Here is a 27,346-nt window from a genome sequence, read left to right on the forward strand (position 1 = left end):
AGAAACAGCAATTTATTCATATTATCTGAAGATTATTGTTTTGCTGATAACAATGACTCATTCTGAATTTCTTATGTATTCTAAACTCCTGGTGACTTTAACAATGAAAATTATCATCAAGTGTTCTACATGGAGAAATGGCAGAAAATTCAGGACTGGATCCAAGTAGCTATACATTATCAATATATAATGTGAACTATCACAAATGTGTTTTCTTGTTAAAAATAGCTTTTACATGAAATAGCTATCCAAAAAAGTAACCGGCATATGGTTCAGTGCCTTCACTTGAATGTGACAGGTACAGTGTCTCAGTGTGTATTACCATAATTTAAAATAATGTTGCAGAAGGAATAATAAGAGGGGATTTAACCTGAAGTTCATTTCCGTTACACTGAAAATATTATTCCTAATAGTCTGAAAATTGCATTGGTGCTGAAGTGTTACATGGCACTGCATGTATTTTAAATGCATATTGTAAAAGGGGAATAAAGAGGTTATCTGTCTCCAGAGACACACCACGGGCACTGTCATACGCCCAAGCTCACTGCTCAGTGGTGTGGTTGCCTATTTCCCATATGGAGCCAGTGTTAGACTAAACGTTTAAGTGTGGTAAGATAGAGCTTGAAATGGGTACAAAGAAGCCTTGCAGATCCAGCCAGTGAGTAGCTAGAGGAAGATAAGGAAGCAACACTCTGCAGTACCCCATGCTTAGAGAAAACAGAGAAGCTAATCCAATAAATATTGGCAGAAGTCATGCCTTTTCAGTTAGCTTTGACAATGACCTTTATTCTACAATTAATTAAATAGCCTTGCTTCTGGAGATTAATAATGATAGGTTTTTTTTTCCTTTTTATGTGATACTTTTTAATTAGAGGCCCTAGTGGTGTTTCGGAAATCTGTAGACAAATATTGTCCTGGTGGCTATCATTTACAATACTTAGATCGGTCTTGTTCCAAGCAGCTTTTGTTAATTTCTGCTGCAGTGTACAACAACAAAATAAATCATTATTAAAGAATTCTGTAAGCAGTCTTCAGATTGCTTTGACTCAACTTCTACATCTTAAATAGATTGCTGAGTATGGTCCTAAACTATGTGACTGACTTATGATGTCTTTGACATACATGTGCTTACTGAGCCCTGCTTTTCTCCTTTAAATCTATTATGCTTCCACTGCATATCACACCTTCACAATCCAGTACTTTATCATACAGTCATAATTGTAAAGTATAATCTCTCTAGTTAATCCCAGTCCAATTTTTCTCATGAATACTTCCCTTCCAGGAACAGTTGTGAATCACAAAACTTTGAACTAATTTTTGCTGTTTTTGTTTTATTTTTTTTAATGTCTTACTACTTTCAGGAGGGTAAAGAATCAAAAAATGTAGCATCAAAAAATGTTACTTGCATTTATTCATTAAAAATGTTATCTGCTACCATGACATCTAGAAATTCATCTTTTTTAAATGAATTTTCATTCTCACTATAGTATAACAACCTGGCCTTTAACAGAAACAAGAAATAAGGTAACACTAAGCTACTCAGAGGTTATTCCCATCCTCCTCTTGTTTGTAATTGATAAAATGTGGCATTTCTGAGAATCACAGGATGGCACCTGTAGCGACTGAAGAAAAGTATCTAAACTTTCAATTCTAATTTGGAATAGCACTTTCAGAGATACTTTCTATCTTGCTGTTGAATGACAAATTCCTGACACACATTAAACAAAATCTAGTTATTGAGCACTTAGTGTCATTTGATCTTCCACAAAACAAGCTGAAGCAGCTGATTGCTAGCTGAAACTATGATTATACACTTGCATTTGGGGGCTAGAAGAAATTTGCAACTCAAATAAAAAAATAAATCGGCAAAACCAGATAGTTTCTTAGAAAATCTCAACATCTATTGCAAGAAAACAATCATAGCACTATACAAAGTAAATAAGCAATACATTTACATTCTTCATTACTTACAGAATATGTCCCCCTTAATATGTTAAAAATATCATGTTATATGATTAATTTCATGTACACATTTAAAGATATTATTAATTATTTACCCAAAGCATAGAATCATAGAATGATTAGGGTTGGAAAAGACCTTAAGATCATCTAATTTTACTCCCCTGCCATGGGCAGGGACACCTCAAATTAAACCATGCCACCCAAGGCTTCGTCCAACCTGACCTTGAACACCACCAGGGATGGAATATTTACAATCTCCCTGGACAACCCATTCCAGTGCCTCACCACCCTTACAGGAAAGAATTTCCTCCTTATATCCAATCTAAACTTCCCCTGTTTAAGTTTGAACCCATTACCCCTTGTCCTATCACTACAGTCCCTAATGAACAGTCCCTCCCCAGCATCCCTATAGACCCCCTTCAGATACTGGAAGGCTGCTATGAGGTCTCCACGCAGCCTTCTCTTCTCCAGGATGAACAGCCCCAACTTCCTCAGCCTGCCTTCATACAGGAGATGCTCCAGTCCCTCGACCATTCTTGTGGCCCTCCTCTGGACTTATTCCAAAAGTTCCATGTCCTTTTTATGTTGAGGACACCAGAACTGCACACAATACGCAAGGTGAGGTCTCACGAGAGCAGAGTAGAGGGGCAGGATCACCTCCTTCAACCTGCTGGTCACGCTCCTCTTGATGCAGCCCAGGATATGGTTGGCTTTCTGGGCTGCAGGCGCACACTGCCTGCTTATGTTCAGTTTCTCATTGGCCAACACCCCCAAGTCCTTCTCCGCAGGGCTGCTCTGAATCTCTTCTCTGCCCAGCCTGTAGCTGTGCCTGGGATTGCTCTGACCCAGGTGTAGAACCTTGCACTTGTCATGGTTAAACTTCATGAGGTTGGCATCAGCCCACCTTACAAGTGTGTTGAAGTCCCACTGGATGGTATTCCTTCCCTCCAACATATCAACTGAACCACACAGCTTGGTGTCATTGGCAAACTTGCTAAGCATACGTGTCAGGAACTCATTTTAACTGTCATGAAATTACTATACATACAAATTACTCAGGTTGCTCTCTGTTGTCATTGTAAAGCCATATTTCAGAAACTGTAATTTTATTAACTGGGAAAAAAGATGTAAGAAAGGAGTCATATACATATATAGCTGTATGAAATATCGGTGCAATTCATGCTTTTATAGAAGAATACAAAGTTAAGGCACTATAAAAATCCAACTTATGACTTATTCTGAGGTATTAAACAGTTCTCTGTGACTTAACTTCTGCATAAGTTTTGTATATTTATTTTCAAAGAGCTTTCCACCCTATTACTGCATTTAGGCAGACAGATGTAGGTAAAAATTTCACAAGAGGCAGATTCTCACAAAAACGTTATCCATTAGGAGCTACCCTCTACAGAGCTTTTCTGAAACCCAGTATAAAGAGAGTCTGGTACGTCTGTCTGCTTTTGAACCTTCCATAGTCTCATCTTGAAAAGTGCTAACTACTTAGGATGCCTAGAGGATAAATTTATGTTAAAAGAATACATTTGGGCTAGGAATGCAAAGATTTGAAATTAATTCATTTCATTTCCTCCTTTTTTTTTTTTTTTTTTGGTAACACTATTTTTTGCAAGTTATGGCAATGAAGAACATGATTTGAATGTAAAATATTTCTCAAATATGAAAACAGATATTAAATAAGACAGTCAGAAAACACTGAACCAGGTGAAACTTTACCATATTCTGTCAATTCACATTCCTACCACACCCAAGATTTCCTGAGTTTTAGCCCTGTCAAAAGGTTGCATTTTCAGTTTCTCTCCATAAATGCTAAAGGAAAAGAAATAAAAACTCCGTTCCAACTTACAAGCTTATTCTTCCTTCCTCCTACACATAATAAGCCAGAAAGATTTATGACAAAATTCTCTATAAAATTTTTTAGGAACTAAAATTTCATCTCAGAGAAAGAGCACAACTGAGAAGAAAGCAATAGAAAATATGAATTATATCGCTTACGTTTTAAAATACCAAGACAATATGTTTTTTTTCTCATTCATTTTTAGAATTAGACTCTCTTAACTATTCTCAAATACATTCCAAAGCAGAAGCAATGCTCTAATTTAAGAATTCAATTATAATAAGATTAAAGTAATAAAACTATTATTAAATCAATTTTTTCTCAGAAATGTGCAACTGTGTAGTACAGTAGTAATACACTGTAAATCACTTGGTGTTAAATAATATTTCTTACTGCCTGCAGGGTAAGACTAGTCTTTATAGAAATAAGAATGAGGGAGATTATTCAAAAAACAAGTCTATAAAAACTGTTTTCTCTGTGGGAAGTGGTTTAATATAGTTTCCAGGCAGCTTCCTGGCCATCTGGTTTCACTATACTTCACACCAAACCACAGGCCTGCCTGGATTCATCTCACTGATGAGACTGATCATGTAAAAGTCCTAAAACACCATAAAAAGAAAATAATTGTCTTCTGAGGATAAATAGCATGCAAAAAACCACCAGCGCTTAAACTGCATTTTCAAATGTAGATGCCTAAACCAGGTCACAAAGATTAATATCTAGGAATTTGAATTGAGGAGGCCTAATTTTCAGAAAAGTTTGTTCTGAAATGCACCACAATTTGTCACAGTTCAACACTTCTAAAAATCAGCATCCTTATTTTTATTCCCATATTGCCAAATCCAGGCTTCTTTGTTTGAAAGTTTTCAAATGTTCACTTATCACCCAATACAGTAAATAAGAATCATTATCTTTGTCGTGAACTGTGAAGCCTATTGTATTTGTCCTCCAATCTTTCTTACTCTTAAAAGACTTCTAACATCACCAGTTCCTTAACAAACCCTGCTGTTATTCCTTCCTTTCAGTTCCTCAGGTGTTTGACTCTTCTAATGAATTAACCCATGATAGCTCTAAGCCCTCTTTAAAAACTGCATTCAAAATGTGTTTCTGTTTCCTCTGGGCCTGGCTGTGACCCTTCTATATAGCACACGCAAAATGTCCAGTTGCCTTTGCATGCTGTTGCATGCAGATGTCAGGTCATTCATCACCTCCCCAACTCTGGAGAAGAGTTGAGGACCTGCTCTGTCCTGCTTTCTACTCATGTAACCATTGCATTGAATCTCCGCTCTCTTCCTCCCATCAGATGTCCATGATTAGGATGCTATGCAGAGTGACAACTTGAGCTGCCATAAATATTGACCTGCTGCTACTTGTTCCTTCTCAGCAGCAGAGAAGTAAAAATGAGACTGAGTCACCAGCTTTCTCTCTGGCTGCTTCTAAAGCAGTACAACTAGAAACAGCCCTTGAACTGTAAAGCCTTTAGAGAGAAAGTTTCTTATTTTTAAAATAATAACCAATGAAATGGATGTGATTACTGTCTGTGGTTAATACAAATAATACAAAATTGCACAATTTAGTAAAATTCATAAAAGCAAGAATTTGCTACTAAAGATTTTACTTAATTATGAGTTTTCAGATGCTTCTATTCAAGCGTTCGTCCATGAGATTCTTGTTTAACCTGGCACAGATAAAAGAGATCTGAATAAAAGCTTTTAATAACACCATTTTCAGCAATTTTATCTCCACTTGGAAAAAAGCTAGGAGCAAAAATTCACAGTAGTATATGGGTACCCAGTGAAGCATCCATTTATTGGTATTACTTTGGAATTCTCTACTTTTACAAAAACAGCCCATATTTCTGTGTTGATTGCTATATTCAGAATGAGCTATTTCATGCACAGTATTCTGCTGAGAGAATAAAGTTATGGACACATAACCTCTGTTAGATAGTATAACCTCTGTATATAGGACAATGCATTAGACTTATTCATCGGAGAAAAACAAGTAGAAAAGTTACAGTTTTCTGACATAGCTGAGGATCAGGGGCTGAACTAAGTCCCAAAATGATTACTGTGAGTTAATTGATTGAGCTCCATTTAGTGACTTAAGTAATTAATTGCCCAGAGGGAGAAAGAACTGGAAACATTTCTGTTTTTAGCAATATAAATCATATTACTTACTGAAATATAACAAACGAATATTTTTTTGCAGTGCATCATTATTGGAACATAAGGAGGAAGAGTCTCTCTGCTATGTTAAACTGTAAAAAAAATCCTTCTCTTATTATTTATAATATTACAAGTTCAAATTAAAATTAACTATATTTATGTTTGGGAAAAAAGAAGCATGTAGGAAAGCCACACTTTAATAACAAAAGAGCATCTTGTGCTGAAATAAATTGTACATCCATATTACAAATATGTTGTATTAAAAGACTATTCATTTAAGTAAGTTAATAAATAGGGCCTGTATTTTGAAATATTTTGCAGGAAATACAAATCAGCAAAGAATTTTTTTTTAAATTTGCAGTCTGTCAAATACTGCAAACTGATTTACTTGTATTTAATACACCATAAGTTGAAATCTAAAACTATTTTCCATTTATATTTCACTGCATATGTATGTATATGTATTCTATATGCTATACATCTCATAAAGGAGTGCATTCCTCTCTATACATATACATACCAGTTTAAATAAATTATATTGCTCATAACAAATAAAGATGAAACTGCAAGGTTTGTCTTTACAAGAATAGGTGATATGAAGCATTTATAACTGAAGAAAGTATACACTAGAACAACCTAAGATACTATGCTACCAAAAATCTTACTGTAATTTATTTTACAACAGCTTTTTACTGGAATTTGAAATGAGACTATTTTATCTACAAGAAAGTATATACTACTTGTAGTCAAAAATAAAGTCTTGCTTTTTGACTTAGGCCAACACATTTCTAGTTGGATTCAGTGTGCCTTTTGTTAAGAAGTCTCAACAGGTTGAAGCTGTTTATAACTACTGCACAGCATGATCAAGTTTCAGACTTGGGCTCTTAGTTTTGACGGTGAGACAAAAAGAGATCTATCGATGTGTGTCTCTCAACACTTGAATGTCTTTAGCCACTTTAGCATCTGGTGCAACATTTAATCTATTTACTCTCACAACAGGCAGTGAGTTAGGTAGTAAAATTTTCAGTATTTTCTAGAAGATATGCTAAGCTCAGAAAAGAAAGATGAGGGATCCTGAATGCTAACTCAGTTTTCTTAATATTTGTGACTCTCTTAATCATGTAACTGAAGTTGCTGACAATTGGTATCTGTCTGACAGAGAAATAATGAAACACCTTATAAGCAACTCGAACTACATGAAAAATATAGGGAAAGGCTATTCACGGAAACTCCTGAGCCTTCTAGTTAAATTTCTAATTATTCACTCTGATTTTAAAAAGTTTGAGGCCCTCCTTACCTTGCTACTTAGTTATTTGGTGATAGATCACTAATCAAACTACACTTTTTTTTCCCTCATTTCTCAACCATTTCTTCTAATATCACTCTCCCACTTCAAATCCAGCAGTTTTGTCTGCAAGTAACAAACCTTCTTCAGGAGCATCATGAAACAATCACTGAACTGTTGCACTTAATTTTCATTTGACTCCTTTCAGTGAACTTCAATCAGTATCCCTCCTTCTAACTTTCAATAGCACTATTTGAACAAAGATTTGTTTTACATGACATAACTCATTCTTTCTTAATTGATTAGTGGAAGGCTGAAAATGTACCCCAAAAATGGGCAGATGTCTGTCAGAAATACTCAAGGTCTGCTCAGCTACATACATACCAAAAATCACACAGATGCATGTATAGAATCCTTCCATCTGCTTTCAAGCATCTATAAAATAACCTGCACAGTAGCTTGTCATTTTATTATGGAAACAGACAATTCAGCAGTAACATTTTACAGACAAATAATGGATTGATCAGTAGTGGCAGGACTGTTAGGTTTTAAATTTTAAAAGTGACCTACTTGCACCTCTGTCAGACCTACAGACCTATCCCTTAGGATACAATACCCATTGGAAGTTACTTAGTGTTAAAATTTGATACACAAATACATAATTTTAGACTAGTTCTTTTCCTTCAACAACTTATGCACATATATGTATACACACGTTCACTCAAACTACCATTAGGCTTTCTGAAACTTCACAGACTACAGACTTTGGAAGTGCATATTACATTTCTATAAATGGATCAGCCTGATTTGAGTTTTTTTATACTGCTACAGTAAGATGAAGCAGTTATACATCATTAAGTATCCAGATAAGACTGCAAAACCAGCTTTATGGATGCTTTTGCAATTTTTCCCAAAGGAAATGCCATAAGCATTTTTATTATGAGCTAAAATGCATACTAGACAATTAAATTATACCCTGTTTACAAAATATGTTATTATTTTCACATTACATGGAACAGATTCAAATGATTTGTAAATCTTGATGTTTCATACAGGTCTGCATGCAATCATATATATAAATTCCTATAAAATTCACTGAGTATCTCCCATGACTCATTAATATTAAATGTCAAAAAAACTGGTCAAAAACTGCATCAAACATGAAATAAATAATTTAAGAAGTCAAGAGAACAAAGGTGACTATCTTATTTCTGTATCAGTGCATTATTATGGATTTTTTTTTCATTCAGTCATTCCATCATTGCGCATATTTAATCTTGTTCTATAATGTCACTTTAGGCAATGATTATTTATGTCATTGCAAATATCATATTCTAACAGTAAAGCCTTCTAGATTCTCAGCCATAACATACATTAGTGATTAGGCAATGCTTTTCTCTCCTCACCTATAGTCAGCTGAGTGTAGATATTTTTCAGAAGCATACTTTGTCATACCAAATCTCTGTCATCTTAAAATAAATTATTTTATATGGAGCTACATGTTAAAAGCAGCCTGAGCCTGAAGCAGGAGCAGAGTGCAAAAGTAGTAAACCCCCAGACTTTGGATGAATGACCTTGTTAAGATGAATCCACAGCATCTCTTGAAGAAACTTCAAAAAATGCTCAAAAGTAAGTACATCTTTGCAAAGACAAGAACAAGGAGAAGCTGCCCTATCTGCCTGTAAATAGTCAACCCCTCAGGCTAAAATGACTATCATCTAGCATGTTTTCTTGGGGGAATAAAAGAAAAAAAAAGAAAAAATAAATCAAGGCTAGGAATATAAATGTCCAAGTGGATGATCCAGCAATTGAGGGGAAGGGTTCTTGCAGAGCAGTGTGGCCAGAAGGAGCTCTTTTCAAGTTAGGATGCAAATACACTGTGTGATCATGAGCCAGAGAGTAAAGTTTTAGTGCAGTGGGTGAGTGCATGCTAAAAAGAAACGTTTCATCTAAGCAGTCAAAAAAAAATCCATAATGCCTAATCCTTTTGTGAACTCTCATGTGAAGAGACAGTACATTCCTTACAGAAATCTTCCTGGTTTCTACCAGTACCTCAAATATTTCTCTCCACTTTTCACACAGTATCTAAACAGTATCTATGTCCATGGGAAGCAGATAATGAAAAGAACTCCACGAAACAATAAAGCCTTCCTTGAAACTCTTAATTGTTTCATTTAATTCCTAGTTCACTAAAAGCAAATGTTTAGGCTGATGCATGATTTCCCTGATTTTGATATGAAAGAATGAATTTTACTCTTTGTAAATCACATTAATTTACATTTGTATGTCATTTGTGCATCTTATCACCAGGTTCAGATAGGAAAGTCACTAAAGTAAAAGCAAAGCAAAAGAAAATTTTTAGCTTCAGTATATTAATGTTCTAGTGTTATTACATAAGAAGGTTAGTCAAGATGGTGCTTCCCAAACCTGAAAGAGCCTGGTCTTTGAGGAAATGTGAAAAGCAAATAGAACATCTTCAACAACCCTGAGCTACGTGTAAGAGATGGTTACAAGATTCAGTAATTTTCAGCAAGTTTCAGCCTGTCTCAGACCCAAATATAAGCATAAGTATATCCAAGAAGACATGACCTTGTAAATGAGCATACTGAAATTTGCACCTTAATTTTTACATCAATTTGGATCAGTATTAGACCTAAAGCACCAACTTAATCTTAGTCCCTGCTGTGCAATCTAGAGATATTTCTATAGACTGACTTTCCTAAAGTGACCTTCCAGAATCCAGAATCTCTGTCAAGATTTACAAAGAGGCTTGCGGAAACACCCAAAGAAGAAAAGTAATCCAGGTCTTTCACTTCTGAAGGGAAGAATTATGCTTCTGGGAAGGTAATGTTTGAAACTTACCACCTTTCATCTACCTATATTCAGGAAATAAACAGTGTATGTGCACAGGCGCTAATATATCTGATGCTGAAGGGATTGCTAGTTCTCATTTCTGGTGTGAAAGATTGACTGGTGATCAATGGAAACCTGACAGTACCTGGATATCATGAATTGCCATGAGGATGATCAGGGGACTGGAGCACCTCCCGTATGAAGACAGGCTGAGGAAGTTGGAGCTGTTCAGCCTGGAGAAGGGAAGGCTGCGTGGAGACCTCATAGCAGCCTTCCAGTATCTGAAGGGGGCCTATAGGGATGCTGGGAATGGACTCTTCATTAGAGACTGTAGTGATAGGACAAGGGGTAAGGGGTTAAAACTTAAACAGGGGAAGTTTAGATTGGATATAAGGAGGAAATTCTTTCCTGTTAGGGTGGTGAGGCACTGGAGTAGGTTGTCCAGGGAGGTTGTGAATGCTCCATCTGTGGCAGTGCTCAAGGCCAGGTTGGACGAGGCCTTGGGTGATACGATTTAGCATAAGGTGTCCCTGCCCACGGCAGGGGGTTGGAACTAGATGATCTTAAGGTCCTTTCCAACCCTAAATATTCTATGATTCTATGATTCTATAATTGGCACTGAAATATCAGCATCAATGAAAAGGAATTTTTTGAGGCAGGCAATAGATACTTAGAACATGTTAGTTCCCCCAATTCTAACTATCTCTGGAGAAGAAAAACAGTAGGAAATGGTCATTTCACCATGTGAAAACTGAGCAGCTTACTGATATCAGAGCCTAAATCAGGTGTTATTAGCAGCTGCTGAGAAAAGGCAAAAGGACACATACTCCTGTGTGGTCTGTTCCTTACCTTTCTGTTTATTGTGGAGTTATGCTACATTGCATCCCATTTGGCTGAGAGAGGCTATACAGGAGAGGGACCACCTGTTGGAAGCTGGACTTGTAGCACAGCATCAGTGCACAGGTAGGACATTCAAATTATGGTGTTTCTTTTCAGCCACATGTAGACAAGGAGAAAACTCCCTTGCTTCTGGGAGTCCTTTTGCTTAGAAAAATATGAAGCAATGGAGAATTTCTCAGCACTGTGTCTCTCCCTGTATCATTCATTTCTAAGAGTGACAAAATACATCACTCAAGACAACTTTTTAAACCTTATTGGTTTTGTTGGACCGTAAGGGTAACTAACAACATGTTAACACAGATGGCTGCAGACCTCTCTGTGCTTTTAAGTATTTGAGCTATGAAAGAGGTCACATTTTATAGCATGTTGGCGTGACAGAACAGATGAATGAACTAACATGACTTCTGGACTGCAGGTGGCTTTGGTCCATCCAAATTAGATTAGAAACAAACAAACAAACAAATAAAAGGTCTTTCTGTACCTGCAGAGGGCAGATACATCTTAAGACAGAAAACTACCTCTCTTTGTAGGAAATACACCCCCTTTTCCTCAATTTCCAAAGTCTAGTCAAAGCAGCAAATTACCCTGTTTACTCTCAAAGCCGACTGTGCAGTCAAATGTTTATTGATAACTGTTTGTGAACTGCTTTTTGCTTTGTAACACAGTAAGAGAAACTAAAGATCAAATATTCCTATGTAGCTTTGATGACCTATTGAATTGAAAGTCACGTAGAAGTCAGTGGGTTCTACATGCCAAAAGATGTTGAGTTTGTAGGACACCCATATGCCAGTCAGGAAATTTACATCTGAATAAACATTTGAAATGTAATAGCAAGCTCTGGAAACTGTTAGAGATTAGCAGAAGGAGAACGGGAGGAATAGCAGGGTCTAAAACAGATTGCAATGTTGGTTTGATTCTACTCACAAGTGTAAGAAAAACATTTCTGTATGAGGTGTTACACTTCAAAACATAATCAATGCATGATGAAAAGGCACAAAGTTTGTCCTTTTACAGACTCTCATTTATGCAGTCGCCTGATGTTTACAAAATTGCTCACACATATTTACATAACCTCTTCGTATAGCTACCACTTGACAGATATTCTGGACACACAAAAGCAAGCTGAATCCTTCATTTCGCCATTTCTTCCCTCCAGGTTTCTGGTGGATGAATTCCCTGTAAGCCTGCTGCTGCTACTCTACTCCTCTAATCCTTTGTTTCAGTTCTGATTGCGCACCTTCCCAGCTGACTAACAAACCCTTTGTAGGGATGATGCCCAGCAGCAAAAGTTTCAGGCAAGGAAGCTGGAGAGAAGGTATTGATCAGTGTCAAACAACTTTCAAAGTAATGGAAAGAGAGGGAAAGGAGAATTTCATCAGAGAGGGAAAGGATTGTTTCATCTCTTCTAGTAAAAGTGGTATTGATTTAATTCTGTCCTTATAACTGAAATAGCTTGCTGGCTACAGGGAAGCCAGCTTTTCATTCTAATCTCTCCTTCCTTGCAAAGTGGAAGATGGATAAAGTCGAACACAGTCCCTAGTCTGGGACAGGGGATCAAATCAGGTTTCCTGTTCTTCCAAATGTTTAACACTGTAACAAAACTAAGAAGATTGCCTGGATTCTCCAAATTTCCCACAGAGGAGTGAGGGCAAGCCAAGCCCTCCTTTGCTATGTAAAGTAAAGAAGGGTGATTGTCCACCACAGCACAGCATATGACCCATTTTTTTGCTTGCTCAACTGAAAGTCCATTTTTTCAGGAGACATGACTGTGCACACTGAAGAAGCTGTACTGAGTAGAACATTTGCAGTAGTTGTGTTAAAGAATAAGTTTGTCTGCAATTAAAATGTACTACTATTTTACCTTTCTTCTTTTAAAAAAATAATACTGAAAGAGCTTATAATACAAAATATAGGATATTTTATATCTTGCTATAAACAGCTATAAAAATAAACAATAAACAAGCTGTTGCATTTTCACAGTACAAACAAATTAAAGAGTAAAGCAATGAAGCTAAAGCTACCTCTACACTTCTGTGGACAGAGAAGAAAAGTGAACTGGAAGGATGGACACACTCCAGTTACTCAGTCCACAATGCTTCTGTGGATCACTTTAATACTGCTCCTATTTCTTCTGGTGACTCTTGCTTTGGGCTTAGACAAGTAAATCTGCTGGTAGAAATTGCCATAATGCATCTTCACAACCTCACTAAAACTAGTAGAGCTGTAACAAGTTAGCAACTAATGATTTGTCATTTAGCTCTTATTTGTCTTGTAATAGCAAACATCAGGACAAGCATGCTGCCTTATCCTATCCTTCTGTGGTATTTTCAAAACAAGTCAATATATCAGGGATATTTAGACAAGAATGTTAAGATATCAGAAAGCCTAACTACAGGATCAGCTTTGTTTCAGCGCATGACTCATGCCCTGCCTTCACTGGGTGGATGGGGAGGGCTAATTGCTCATTTTGGTTTCAGGAGCAGCACTGGCTATTCAAATATGGTCCTGCTTGTACATCAACAGAAACCCTGTTCTTGCATTCACTAGAATAACAACAAGCCACTAGTTCTGATACCCTATGAAATATTCCTTAATCATCTGCGGTAGAATTCTTGTTTAATGGTGATGGTAGTATCCCAAGCATGGAGAAGTTAGTGCAAATCAGCCCTAGGGGACTTGGAAATCCCCCGAGTCACTGAAGCTATTCACACTGTGGATGATATAAATATATTCACTGTACCTTTTAATGTTGTTTAATCTTTTTACATTTAGAGACTGGTTTTATATTGCTCGGATCTTTTGAGTGAATTATTCCATTATTGTGAAGACAATGCCGTAGCACTAATGGGTACTTTAAAACAAAAAGTTGTATTTCAAATGATATATCTTCTTGAACTTCTTTATATTAACATCAGTATAAATTCTACTGGGGGCTTTTTTTTTAAAAAAAAGGTAATTTAATATCCTTTAAAACATATGAAACATCTTCTCACAGACTTAATGGAAAGATCATTCTGTCAGAAATCAAGAACAGGATCTCATTCGAGATCTGCTAAAAAGCAACATTGTATTTTAATCTTTTTTTCTTGTCTGTTACCATGTGTCATATAGTCAAAGCTAACACATTTCTAGGAAGTGGAGTGTTTTAGATGTCAAAAATGCTACACACCAAAAGCATAAAAAAAAAACCCAAACCAAACCAAAACAAAGTGAGCATCAGTTATGAGGAAAAAATACTCATTTGTTTAGAATTCAAAAAGTAATTTTACAATTCCATAAACAATGCATTATATAGATATAGTAATATAGCAAATGTACATTCTTACCACATACAGTTTTAAGGATGATTTATTTCAACTGTTCAGTAACTGTGAAAGTGCTGTGTTAAAGATTTCACATTTTATCAGCACCCTGAACAATTTTATGAGGTGATGATGTGAATAAACATCCATCAAAGATCCTACTCCATGATGAAAAGTTAATGTTCCAGAAAACTGGAGTGCTCTCCTTGGCTGTGTGACTGAAAGCAGTTACACATCAAAAAGGATTGGTTTGGGCTCACCTGTACAAACATACTGAAAAAAAACAAGTATTTTTTTGTGCAAGGGCTTCTGTGAGTGAACAGCTTTTGTTCACTAGAGCAGTCCACACTAAATGTTCTCTTAAAAAAAGCTGAAAAGTTGTCAGTAAAAGATGTCCTTAACAACTGAATTTTCATATTTCTATGAAAACCACCTCACTACTGAAATAAAAATCCTAATAAGTTAGTGTGAAGCCCTCTTTAAGAGTAGGTGACCCATATAGTAGAGAGCAGACAGAAATCTGAGCAAGTAATCAGGAATTTTAAAATATGTATTCATTATATGTATTTCAAATACCTACATTTAATGTTGGCATCTCTGCCTTTTTTTGAAAGACGTCATACAGACTTGATCCTAAAGCTTAACATGAGTAGCAGTTTTGCATTTATCTATTAAATGGAGTTTTAAAACGTGGATTCTGATACAGAACAAAACTCTAACTGCGTGATAAATCAGAAGAGCAAAGCGTGTTATAAACATGAACTGAACTAAGATTCACTGAATCTATCAAGTTTTGTAGCAGTGATCAGCTTCCAAAGACAACTGACAGGCATTATGCTCTCTGTTTTCAGTCTTTCTAATAAATATCAACTCATTGGCACTTGGAAATTCACTGTAAAATACAAATATTATGCTATCACCTACTTCTGTTTTCAGTAACAAAGTAAAACCAGCAGAAGCACACCAGGATCTTCAGTCTGAATGTTATTTTCACTTTTCAAGCCTTTTCATTTCACAGGTTTTATACCTGACACTCTCTATTTTAGTAGATCAGACACCACGCCTACAAAGAGCACAAACTGTGAGTGACCACTTTACCTTCTGAAAAATCAATCAGTCCCAGCAAATGAAGCAGCTTCAGAGATGCAAATATAATCACAACAATACCCACTGTTTGCAGTCCCTCCGACTCCCACTCGAGAGTCAACATTCTTCCAACAGGCAAATCATTCCAGTCTTCACACTGGTTCACAATCAGAGGAAAATTAGAGGATTTTACCAAGAGTTTGCTTTGAAGAAAGTTGCAGCAGTGTAAAGCAGTGCTGTACTGAGCTGTGGGGATTTACCAGCCACTCCGAGACAAAATATTAGACAAAGCCCCGCAGCTCATGCTTCTCTAAGCATTTGATTTCATCAGTAGCGAGTCCTCTTAGAAAGCTGAGGTGGACCATGAACCCCTGGGTATGACATTGTATCCGGCGAGCAGTGGTACTTCAGAGCTGCTGGAGGAACATCTGTGTCTGAGCTGGAGACTTGCCTGTGTCAGTGCCAAGAAGAAACTTGCACTAGGGAGCACACTGCTATCAGCACTCTGCACTCCAGTGCTTCCAGACCCAGGCTTTGTGAGTCTCCCCAGCTTTGGAGCCCTTCCCCAGCTATCCTTAGCACAATTTAAGTTTGACCAATGGCAGTTTGCTAAAGGCAGACATCTGTTTTCACGTGTGCTAAATGCTGCGTATCAGAAATCTACTGCCCTCTGCATTAGAAAGAATAACGTTCAGAGAAAACACTGTCCTTTAGTTGTCTTAAGCATCACCAGAATCTAATTAGACTCTTCTGTGGACATGAGAATGGAAATTAAAGAAATACACATCAGCTAGCAAAATGCCTCCAGCTAGCAAAATACAGAGCTGTCAAGGAAACATATAATGCTCAGACCCCCGTTCTGTAGCCAGGGAGTGTGTAGTTTTTATTGACTGAAAAACAAAACAGTGCTTTTCTGCCTAAGGACATGTGCTGAACCCTAAACTGATATATATGAACAGGAATTAGGCATTTTACACAGATCCTGGGAAGATCTTGCCCAGGCTACGCATCAGGGGAAAAAGAAAAGAGACTTATGATCCCAGCTGATTTACTGGGTAGTCTGTATAAAACTAGTTGTCTTATGTTTATTAATGTGATTACCAAGAGGATACCCAGTGGACCCACCGGGAAGGACAGGCTCTGAAGAATATTTATGCAGCACATAAACATTATGAGGTTAGGCTTAAATGCTTATTATTGTGCCCAGCCTAATTATTTAACTAAATCCTGTCCACTGGTATACAAGGCACTAGAATAAAATGAAGCCTCAGAAAATGTAATTTTAGACACCCCTATTACTGAAGAAACACATATGATCTAACACTAAAATCAATCTTGTAAAGGATGTCCAATATCAACCATTCAACAGAGGTTGCTTAACTCTTTCTATTAGAAACAATTTTTACTAACTTTTGACAAGCTTGGGAAACTTTTATTTTTTTGGTCAGAAAGCCATTATAATCTTAAAGCACTACAATAACAAATTCTAATATTAACAGTCTATTGTTTATGGACTACCAGGTAAAGAAAGAAAAATTTAATCTCCAATTTTCTCTCAGCTTTTTCTTTGTAGGCTTTCTGCATGGAATTACAATAGATAATAGGAGTCAGAGATTTTTCCACATAGGCAGCAGACTAGAATCTGCATATGATTTGTTCAAAAAAACATGTGTTGGCTTCAGTTAATTTTAGGTTCTATTTAGGCAATAAATAAGCAACAATATTCTTTGATTTTGCTCATTTGGGTATTTAATACTACAATGTCATGACTTCTGTATTATTTATATATGATTTCAACCTGACTGTTGGTTCTTTTGTCTATTAACCTGTAGATCTAAATTGGTGTCTAAGAGGAAAGCACAATAAAAATAAATCAGACAAAATACACTGTCCCAACATTTGCACTTTCCAAATACATCATTACCTTTGCCTCATCGTGAAAGACTTACTTATTGCATTTTCATGTTAACTTCTATTCCTTTTAAAGTAAAATTAACATTTTGTTTGCTCTTTTTGAGTTCTAATTATTCCATAATATTTCTCCTTTTAAGGCTCTGACATGTTCATTTTTAACTAATTCTCATCTCTGTCTTCTATTTTTCCATTTAGTTTATTCCTATTTATTTTAATCTTTGTCTTATTTTTCCTTCCTTTTCTCAAATGATAAAGCCCAATCAAATGCTCATGAAACTGCAAGGCTTGATGCGATTCTAGGATCAGAACTTTGACCCATCCTGTTAGTCTACATTCGCGTTTCATGCAGTAGGTCCAGGCTACCTTGTGCTCTTGAGAGCATAGGCCCTTCTACTCCATCAATGAATGTGCCAACCCATGCTCAGAAATCCACCCAGCAAGTAGTCCCAGCCATAACCAGTGTTTTGTTTTCTTCCACACAAGAAGAGAGACCTATATTCTGTCTAAAAAAAATGAAAAGGCTGGAGATTATTATTTTTTCCTGTTGTTTCAAGTGAGAGCTCTCTAAGTTACAGGAACCACACACAGACTTTGTGAGTCAACAAGAGCTCTGAAAAGTAAAGAAGTAAGGGTAAGAAACTATGTGGAAAGGAAAAGGAAGTGATGTATGAAATGTTTCCTTTAATACACCATGCAACAAATTAAAACAACAGTGTCATTTACAGACATGAATTCTTCTGGAAGTGTTTCAATCAAGAAAATTCCATGCCTCAAAGCATTTGAAAATGAAATCAGTCTTGGCCAAGAAGATAATAAAATTCAGTTATATATAGGGCATCTCTTTGTATTCTGATCTCTACCTAAATCCACAGTCAAACGGAATTTCTTTCTCTCACTTTTGTATTTTGTACAAGTATTTCAAAATAAATATTTCCGTGACGTATCCTTATGGGATGCCTGTATTGACACTAGTAGCAAATTATAAAAGCTGTTCAAAGTAAAGGAGTTCATTTATCAATGCCATCCCCAGGAAACAAAAGAACACCATCCTTTACATGAAGCATTGAAACCAGGGGCTGACAGCTTGCAATATCCAAGCATTGCTCTAGCTGCTAGTCTTTCCCTAATTCCTGCTTTCATTTTTGACACTGCAATGCATTCTTGTGGTGTTTAAGTAATATATTTAAACATTTGCATAAAAACTTTCTTGTGATTTTTCAGTAGGTTGCATATTAAAAAAATAAAGAAAGAAAAAAAGTGCTAGCATTGTTAGGAAGCTAAGAAATCTAAACTGTGCATCCTCACCGGCTATAAATTCCTCCCCACAAAAACTTGAACCTTTATTGTTTCCTGGAAACTTGGATGCTACTGCCCTGTGGGTTTACTGAAGCATTAATTATGAGAAAGCATAACCATGTTAATACTAAACTCCAACACAGAGCACTCCTGAATTAGCAATAAGCATGCACACAAAGCTACAGCATTAGGCTGATTTCCCTCTGTTCCTGTCCATGGCAGGGGGGCTGGAACTAGATTAGCTTAAGGTCCTTTCCAACCATAACTATTCTATGATTCTATGATATGCTGCAGTGTAAGGTTGCGGTGGGTGCAGGTACGTGGCAAGGTATGGTGCTCCTCAAGGGATGGGGTGGAATTCATGGCCATGGGCCTGCTCGCACCAGTTCCTTCCCCCTGGTGATTAGCTGTGCAAATATGAAAATATGATCTGCCATTTTAAAACAATATTCCTCCTAATTTAACACATCACAAGAAGTAGCAAATGCTGAGAATAACATGCAGGGTGCTATGAATTGAACAATTAAGGAAATAATAATTATGTGGTCAGTGTATTAGGGTATAAAATCTTCCTATCGTTTTATATAATTAGATAGTGGTTTAAGCCCAGCCGGCAACTCAGAACCACACAGAACCACGCAGCCGCCCGCTCACTCTCCCCCGCTTCCTCCCCCCACTCCCGGAGGGATGGGGAGGAGAATCGAAAAAATGTAACTCCCACAGGTTGAGATAAGAACAGTCCAGTAACTAAGGTATAACACAAACCACTACTGCTACCACCAATAATAATGATGATAAGGGAAATAACAAGGGAAGAGAATACAAACGCTCACCACCCACCGACCAATACCCAGCCCAACCTGAGCAGTGATCTAGCCCTTCCTTTCAAACTTACCCAGTATTATCATACTTTTTTATAAAGACTGGCAAACTACTTTAATTCCAATAAACTCTCAGTTTTTAACAATGTCACTGAAATTAGCACACTAAAATGAAGTGTTTTTCCTTTAATTACGTTAGTTTTCACAAAGAATTTTCACTTATTTTTATTTTAATGCTTACAAAAAGTTTTCACTGTGATTTATAAATTTTCTCTTTTCAATTTCTTCTGACTTTTGTACATGAGATTAGAGAAATATGAAAGCCTACCTGATCCTAAGTACACAGAAGTGGTTTATGTCTTTCCACTATATTTTGGTTTTAATATCTGCTTGTAAAGAGTGTCAGTCCTCAGGTTTTTCACAAAGAGGAATCTCTTCGTACTTAGAACAATTTTCATTTCTGTGTAGACATCCTGGATTTGCTGTTGTCTAATATAGAATGGAGCTGATCAAAACTGAACAGTTTTCAAAGCAAGAATGCATTATTATTTATTAATTGACTTGAATTATACTATTTTCCTAAGCGATGAAATCTGCCCAGTGTTTTAAGTACTTTAGAGAGGGTGACAGGATAGGGGAAGAGGAGCAGGGAAATGGTATCTTAATTGTCTAGCAGTTATAGGTCATTAGACGCTATTTGATACTTTCCCCTAATGTAGCTGAAAAGGGAAAATGCTGATGAGTTCAAAATAGAAACAAAATCTGCAGTATTAATTAGCTGCCCTTCTTTCTTTACTCTCTTTTTTTCCCAGAGGAAAATATCAGTCAACCAGAACAGAAAGAAACTGTCAGATAAACACAGAAAGGGCACCTATGTACAAGTCAGATGAACTGCTAATCTTCAGCTTCTTGTTTACAACAGATCTAAGCTTATTAGGAAGGTTATCTTGTGGATAATGAACTTAGTCCTATTAGTTAGCAAGTAAAATATCTGTTCACAAACAATAATCTACAGTTTTCTACCCAGAAATTTTCTATCTTAGATCTTCAGAAGAAAACTATGTCCGCTATAAAGAATTTCAAGAAACAAGAAAAGCAGTTACTTTACACATATTTCAAAATCTTAGGATAAAATAATTAATATTTTTGAATGCAACATGCTGCTGCAGCTAATCACAGAACACTATAAAATTTTCATAAAATACTTGTGAGGTGGGCTGATGCCAACCTCATGAAGTTTAACCATGCCAAGAGCAAGGTCCTACACCTGGGTCAGAGCAATCCCAGGCACAGCTACAGGCTGGGCAAAGAAGAGATTCAGAGCAGCCCTGCGGAGAAGGACTTGGGGTGCTGGTTGATGAGAAACTGAACATGAGCCGGCTTCAGTGTGCGCTTGCAGCCCAGAAAGCCAACCGTATCCTGGGCTGCATCAAAAGGAGCGTGACCAGCAGGTCGAAGGAGGTGATCCTGCCCCTCTACTCTGCTCTCGTGAGACCTCACCTGGAGTATTGTGTGCAATTCTGGTGTCCACAGCATAAAAAGGACATGGAACTGTTGGAACAAGTCCAGAGGAGGGCCACAAGGATGATCAGGGGACTGGAGCACCTCCCGTATGAAGATAGGCTGAGAAAGTTGGAGCTGATCATCCTGGAGAAGAGAAGACTGCGTGGAGACCTCATAGCAGCCTTCCAGTATCTGAGGGGGGCCTATAGGGATGCTGGGGAGGGACTCTTCATTAGGGACTCTAGTGACAGGACAAGGGGTAATGGGTTAAAACTTAACCAGGGGAAGTTTAGATTGGATATAAGGAAGAAGTTCTTTCCTGTTAGTGTGGTGAGGCACTGGAATGGGTTGCCCAAGGAAGTTGTGAATGCTCCATCCCTGGCGGTGTTCAAGGCCAGGTTGGATGAACCCTTGGGTGAGATGGTTTAGTGTGAGGTGTCCCTGCCCATGGCAGGGGGTTTGGAACTAGATGATCTTAAGGTTCTTTCCAACCCTAACTACTCTATGATTCTATGATTTTCTTAGAAAAGTGAGACTAATGTGTGGAATCACTTTGCTAATCTTGTCAGCTCTGCAGCTGAACACAATATTATATAACAGATAACTTATCCAACCCAAACTGCAGATAAACTTTCGCTAGTCAGAAGAGCTATGTAGAGTGTATTTACCTAAGATTCAGGCTTCACATATCATGTACGCTATTTGCACTAAGTGCTCTACACCTTTAATGGCTGTAAGTGAATATAGTCTGAGAAATTAAAAAATCAACACCTGCACAGGCAAGATGAGATTCACTGGTTTGCAATCAAGGGAGAAAATATGATATCAAGCTTCTGAAGGTTTGGTGTCATACTTAGAAGGAAATTTCACTAAATTAATATTGCAGCTATAGCTGCATGAAGTTGATTTCCTAATTTTAGTGTCTAGTTCCATAGTATGGATGGGATTTCGTTACCTTTTTTCAATTCTTCATTTTCACCTGACTCTCACTTGCTCCTAAGAAGCCTTTGTTCTTGCTTTGATCTATATCAAAGGACAGCTGCCATTACTGATCTGAAAACAAGAATTGAAAAGAATCCCACAAGACAACAATTACCAACTCACCCTATAACATAACAGCTACAGGTAGTTTCATTTTACTATAAAATTGCTATAGTATGTTATACAATTATGCTTAAAATATCTAGTATAAATGTGGATTGCAAATTAAATGACATGTTGATGGAAGCAACAATAGCATTTTAAATAATCAAGCTTTATCAAAGCATTACAGAGAGGCTTCTTCTTTACTAAATAAGGTTAATTTACATTAGTAAGAGTAAGCAATCGAATTCTAGTTTGTTTTACTGCAAAGCTCACCGTGTTGTTTAACAAATGAAATTATCTCTAGATTATGTGACTAAGCCTTCAGCCTACAAACCTGTTTTTCTTTTTATATTAAATCATACTTGATCGTGCAGCAGCAGGAATTACCACTACTAAGTTTGTAAGCTTAAATGATAGTCTACACAGTGTAGTGGAACTACTAGGGGCCAGTCAAATGCGACTACGTTATTAGCTGTGTTATAAAGCTCAGACTGGGTTAAGCTAACCAATAGAGAATCATCAGTAAGGATAAATTTGCTCAAAAAAACAAATCTTGCTGTAGATTGGCTCTAAAAGTAAATGAATTAAATTACTGCTGTCACTGGCCATTGAACTACTTGAGTGGTAGTGCAAAGAGTATTTTTAAGAAAGCTCAAGCCCAGGCCATGCCTCACCTGTATATCTTTAATTCCCACCCTCTCTCTAGTATTATCTGAGTAAATCTTTGACCTACCTTCATCTGACTGAACACTCATGACCCAGTAGTGTCATGAGAGCACCTGCAGCCCAGAAACCCAACTGCATCAAAAGGATTGTGACCAGCAGGTCGAGGGAGGTGATTCTCCCCCTCTACTCTGCTCTCATGAGACCCCACCTGGAGTACTGCGTTCAGCTCTTGGGCCCCTAACACAAGAAGGACATGGAGCTGTTGGAGCAAGCCCAGAGGAGGATGATCAGAGCCTATACATCTAAGAAGCTATGTTTTTATGGACTCTGTAGTTAGGTGACCTCAGATTGAATTCCTAAAGAAAGAGACAATAATTTCTGCTGTGATGAATGAGAAAATAAATGAACTGTGTATGCTAGTAATAAAAGCTAACGTTCTAGTAACCAACAGGAATATTCACCATTCCAACCTCCAAACCAACCATCTGTCAATTTTAAATCTTCAACCTAACAACATCGTTATCAAAGCTGGTGAGTCTGGTTCAATGAATGGTTAGCAACTAAACTGAAGGAAAAAAATGTATTATTAAACATGATCATAAGAACAACTCTACTATGCAGCTCTTTTCTTGTGATGTCCCTGTCTTTCTCTAACATAAAGTAACCTGTATACAATAAATGTTCTGTTTCTCTCCTTGGCTTTTAGAAAGGTGAATCACTCTTCTTTGCCATAGCAACAGGAAAGTATTATAAATGAAGTCTGAAGAGGCTGACATATTTCTACATTTGATGTACTTGTTAAAAGATGAGTGTATATGTCCCATAATATGAGCTATAATAAATTAACCCATATAATATGGCTGTAGCACATTCAAGAAACATAACAACCACCCCCCCGTAGTCACAATGATCTTGTCCCTGAGGTCTACGCAATAAGATTTGGACTATATACAACATATGCACAGATTTGATTACGGATCTGCAGCATGTGGTTACCACACAGAATTATTCAATATTTCATAACAGTCCATAGCATCTGCTTGTATATTATTGTGTGATTTACTAGCAGCTCCTGAAGCACAAGATAGTTTCTTTCTTTTGTCACTGACAAGAAAAAAAAAACACCAAAAACCCTCATGAGATGAGGCCACACCTGAATCACTCCTCCCAGTTCCCAGTGCAAGGGTAACATGGACATACTGGACAGAGTCCAGCAAAGGGCCATGAAGATGTCTAAAGGACTGGAGCACCTCTCCCATGAGGAAAGGCTGAGAGAGCTGGGAGTGTTCATCCCATCAGTGAGAAGGCTCATCAATGTATATCAATATCCCAGGAGGGCTGCAAAGATGATGAAGCTAGGTTCTTCAGCAGTGCCCAGTGACAGGACCAGAGGCAATGGGCATAAACTGAAATACAGAAGATTTCCTTTGAACACGAAGAAACACTTTTTAATGGTGAGGGTGACTGAGCACTAGCAAAGATTGCCCAGAGGCACTGCGTAATCTGCCTTCTTGGAGCAGAAGGCTATCTGGACACAGCCATGGGCAACTGACTATAGGTGACCCTGCTTGAGCATGGATGTGGGACCAGATGAAGTCCAGAGTTCCCTCCCACCTCAATCATTCTGTGATTTACATCCCTTCCAACAATGTTTTAGAGCTTCCTTTCCTGAGTAGACCCATTTCTAGGGTCTAGTGAAACTAGGTGACCTAGTTTTTCATGTTACAAAATTTGATGCATTTTTATGGGCAGTAACTTTAGGTTTAAAGCTAATTCCAAGTACATTTAAAAACAAAACTGACACTGATGACTTTATTTATTTTATTTTATTTCCAGTGTAGGGCCTGAAATTCACACAGAGTGAATGGCTTTACTGGTAGGAGTAGCAACAAAGGGAAATGAAGATACAGGGATATACATGCATATAGTCCCAACACTCACTGACAGTCCTCCAGCAGAGCTTTCATTTGACTGGGAATCTTGGAGGTATCTAAAGCTTTCTAATTCCCTCATCAAAAGTATAAGTTAGGCAGAGTACTAACAGTTCAGGAAATGTAAAGGTTTTGTGAGCAAGACTCCATTCTTTACAGAAGGAGGGAAGGGGGAATATGGGGAAGAGACTGGGAGAAAAAGCATAACTTGATGTTTCTCAGCTCTTAATGCATTTTTTTCTTGGCTTACAGCCCTATCCCAGTGTAGTGATATTTGAAAATCCATGTAACACAATGAAACATTTTCTGCTCCTGCAAATATGCTGCTCTGGCACTTTGGAAAGCAGAAGCAGTATAAAAACAAACCCTGAAGAGAGCAATGAACTTAGAATGCCTTATCACTTAACTAAAAGTAAGGTTACAGCTTTTCCCTGAGGAAGCATTATAATGTCCAGCCAACATCAGTATCATGAGGTTCTTGTAGTTGCTGATGTGAGGGAAGCAACAAAATACAGAAGCACACTATCTTGAACCTTCAAAAAAACCAACTTTAGATGCTATTGATTGTGTAATGCTACTGCAGGGATCAAATATTTTCTTCTTTAGTAGCTTTGCAGGGTTCACCACAGCCTCTATACTATCAATGCTTCCAGCTTAGACAAGCAGATACTACATTTTGTGTGGTGGGGTTGGAGGTCATGAATAATTGTTTTCACATGCTTCTTGACATGCATATGGCCATACGCAAATTTCATAAATGAGACAACTTCAAGTCTTCCTCCCGCTAAACCAATATAATTTGGACCTGTCTGAATTTTTAGGCCATTTTAAAGATATTTTCAGTCATTTTTAAGGCCAAGAATATTTTTGCTGCCATTAATACTTCAGGAATCGTTTCATCCCAATAATCATCTGTGCACTAGGCTATGAATTTTAATTTCTCTAATCTTCTCAGAAGCAATTTCCCAGCTTTCCAATCATGCTGCTCTTTTCTGAACTCACTCTAATTCAGCAACACAGTTATATGGAAAAAATTTAGTACCTAGTTTTTAGGTAGAGTTCAATCAGTCATAAACAAGATTGTATGATGAGACAGGCAGCCACAGCAATAGCATTTCATTAACATCTTCCTCTCATAAAAATAATATTAAATGTCTAATAAAATTTTGTCTTGTTTATTACTGAAAAGCAAATAAATTTCAGGTACCCCAAGAGTGTGCGAAGACTTTAGCCCATTCCCTCACTGCCACTGATGCTTGATTTGGTAATGTTTATTCTTAGAGATCTTTCTCTGTTAGCAGTGACAGTAACACATGCTGCCTTTCACTGAAGTAACTCTGGAGAATAATTAGGCTGTTCCAAGGTTGCCTGAACCAGTCTGACAGTTTGTTGCTCTGTCACTAGCATGTTGTCCTTTCTGCACTTGTTTTGGTGCTTGTTCGATACCGTGTGAGCTTTCACAGATTGTTAAGCCAAGCAAAATATAATTTGACCAAAAAAAAATTGAAACAGTGGAGCCTTTGTCCTCAAGACACTTTGCAGGCAGTGCTCATTTCATTTCTGAGAATTGATCTCATGGTTGTAGCCCAAGACTAACAATCATGTGTAGGAAAAAACCCAAACGCTAATGGTGAAAGAGCAGGCAAGCAAGGAAATAAATCCTGGTATGTTTTAACTGACACTTTCAGCACAAGGATACTACACGACAACGTCAACACTTGCTGTCATACCAGATGCACATGAAAAAAAAAAAGCAGTAGCCAAGCTGCAACAGCATTTCTTACTGTGTAGGATTCAAGGAGATATACAACCTGTATGCTCACATGCAGTGGCAGAAAAACAGTTCAGTCCAACTTTGATTTTTTAATGTGTTTTATGATTAATCCTGATTTATACTTCTTAAGTATACAGGATACACTTATGGAACTAGTATGTCTGAAAGGTATATCTTAGATTTTCTGAGTTGGATTCTGGCTGTAGGAAGAAGTTTATATTACATGGTATTCAGCCAGCCAGTAAATTATTTTGGTGAATTCAAGTTTATTACAGTCTTTCTTCCTAATGAATTACACTGCCTAGCATACCAAAAGAAATATTTACCATATCTGCTCTGAGTTGCAAGCTAACAGAATGCAGTGGCTCATTCCTTCGCTGCCAGCAGGCTGTTTATTTTCAATTGTTTTAGAGAAATGGGAATGCAACTGCAGTAAAGGTTGAGCAATACACGTTGCCTCATTTGTTGAACTGAGGTTCTCATTTAGCAGAATTAGGGAAAGTCTGACCTTTAAAGAAGTTTCGCAGTGTTATTAATAGAGTTAAGAACCATAAATTTTTTTTTTTGTGTATATGAATAAAAAATGCTTGAGGAACATGTATCAGCAGAAAGCAGTTTTAAAAAAGGAAGACACAAAAGTGAAGGAATAGTCCCAACAACCTCAGCCTCTCTGCAACTGTTAATCCCCAGTGAAAACAAAATGGATATACTCCAGGTGTGGAGGAGTGGTGTTCAGCTCACTTTTGCGCTTCCAAGCTTTCTGATGGCTAAATCAGTATTTTGCAGAGTATGCCCTTGTGCTGATAAGCAGCAAGAATGAGTGGAAGTTTTCAGTCCCTATTTGACAGAAGCAGCAATTTCAGCCCACTTGTGGGAAGAGAAAAAGGGTCCAGAGAAAAAAAATCCAGATGTCAGATCTCAGATGCAGCCTTATATACAATTTAAATGAT

General features: G+C 37.3%; 1 protein-coding gene across 10 annotated transcripts in view; it reads right to left on the reverse strand.

The window, feature by feature from the left end:
• KCNIP4 (potassium voltage-gated channel interacting protein 4) overlaps positions 1–27,346 on the reverse strand; it is a 447,064-nt gene that overhangs the window by 98,670 nt on the left and 321,048 nt on the right. The window contains exon 1 of one of the 10 annotated variants that reach the window (XM_062636483.1): positions 15,418–15,995. The exons of 8 other annotated variants lie outside the window; for them this stretch is intronic. In XM_062636483.1, coding sequence (XP_062492467.1) covers positions 15,418–15,529 — 112 coding nt within the window. In that variant the 5' untranslated portion in view covers positions 15,530–15,995. Of the gene's footprint in view, positions 1–15,417; positions 15,996–27,346 lie in introns of those variants that run through there. One more of the 10 variants, XM_062636489.1, reaches the window with a different exon arrangement.

This window comes from Pezoporus occidentalis, unplaced genomic scaffold (assembly GCF_034315485.1).
Source record: "Pezoporus occidentalis ecotype Australia unplaced genomic scaffold, CSIRO_AGI_Poc_V1 ctg48, whole genome shotgun sequence".
Classification (NCBI taxonomy): domain Eukaryota; kingdom Metazoa; phylum Chordata; class Aves; order Psittaciformes; family Psittacidae; genus Pezoporus; species Pezoporus occidentalis.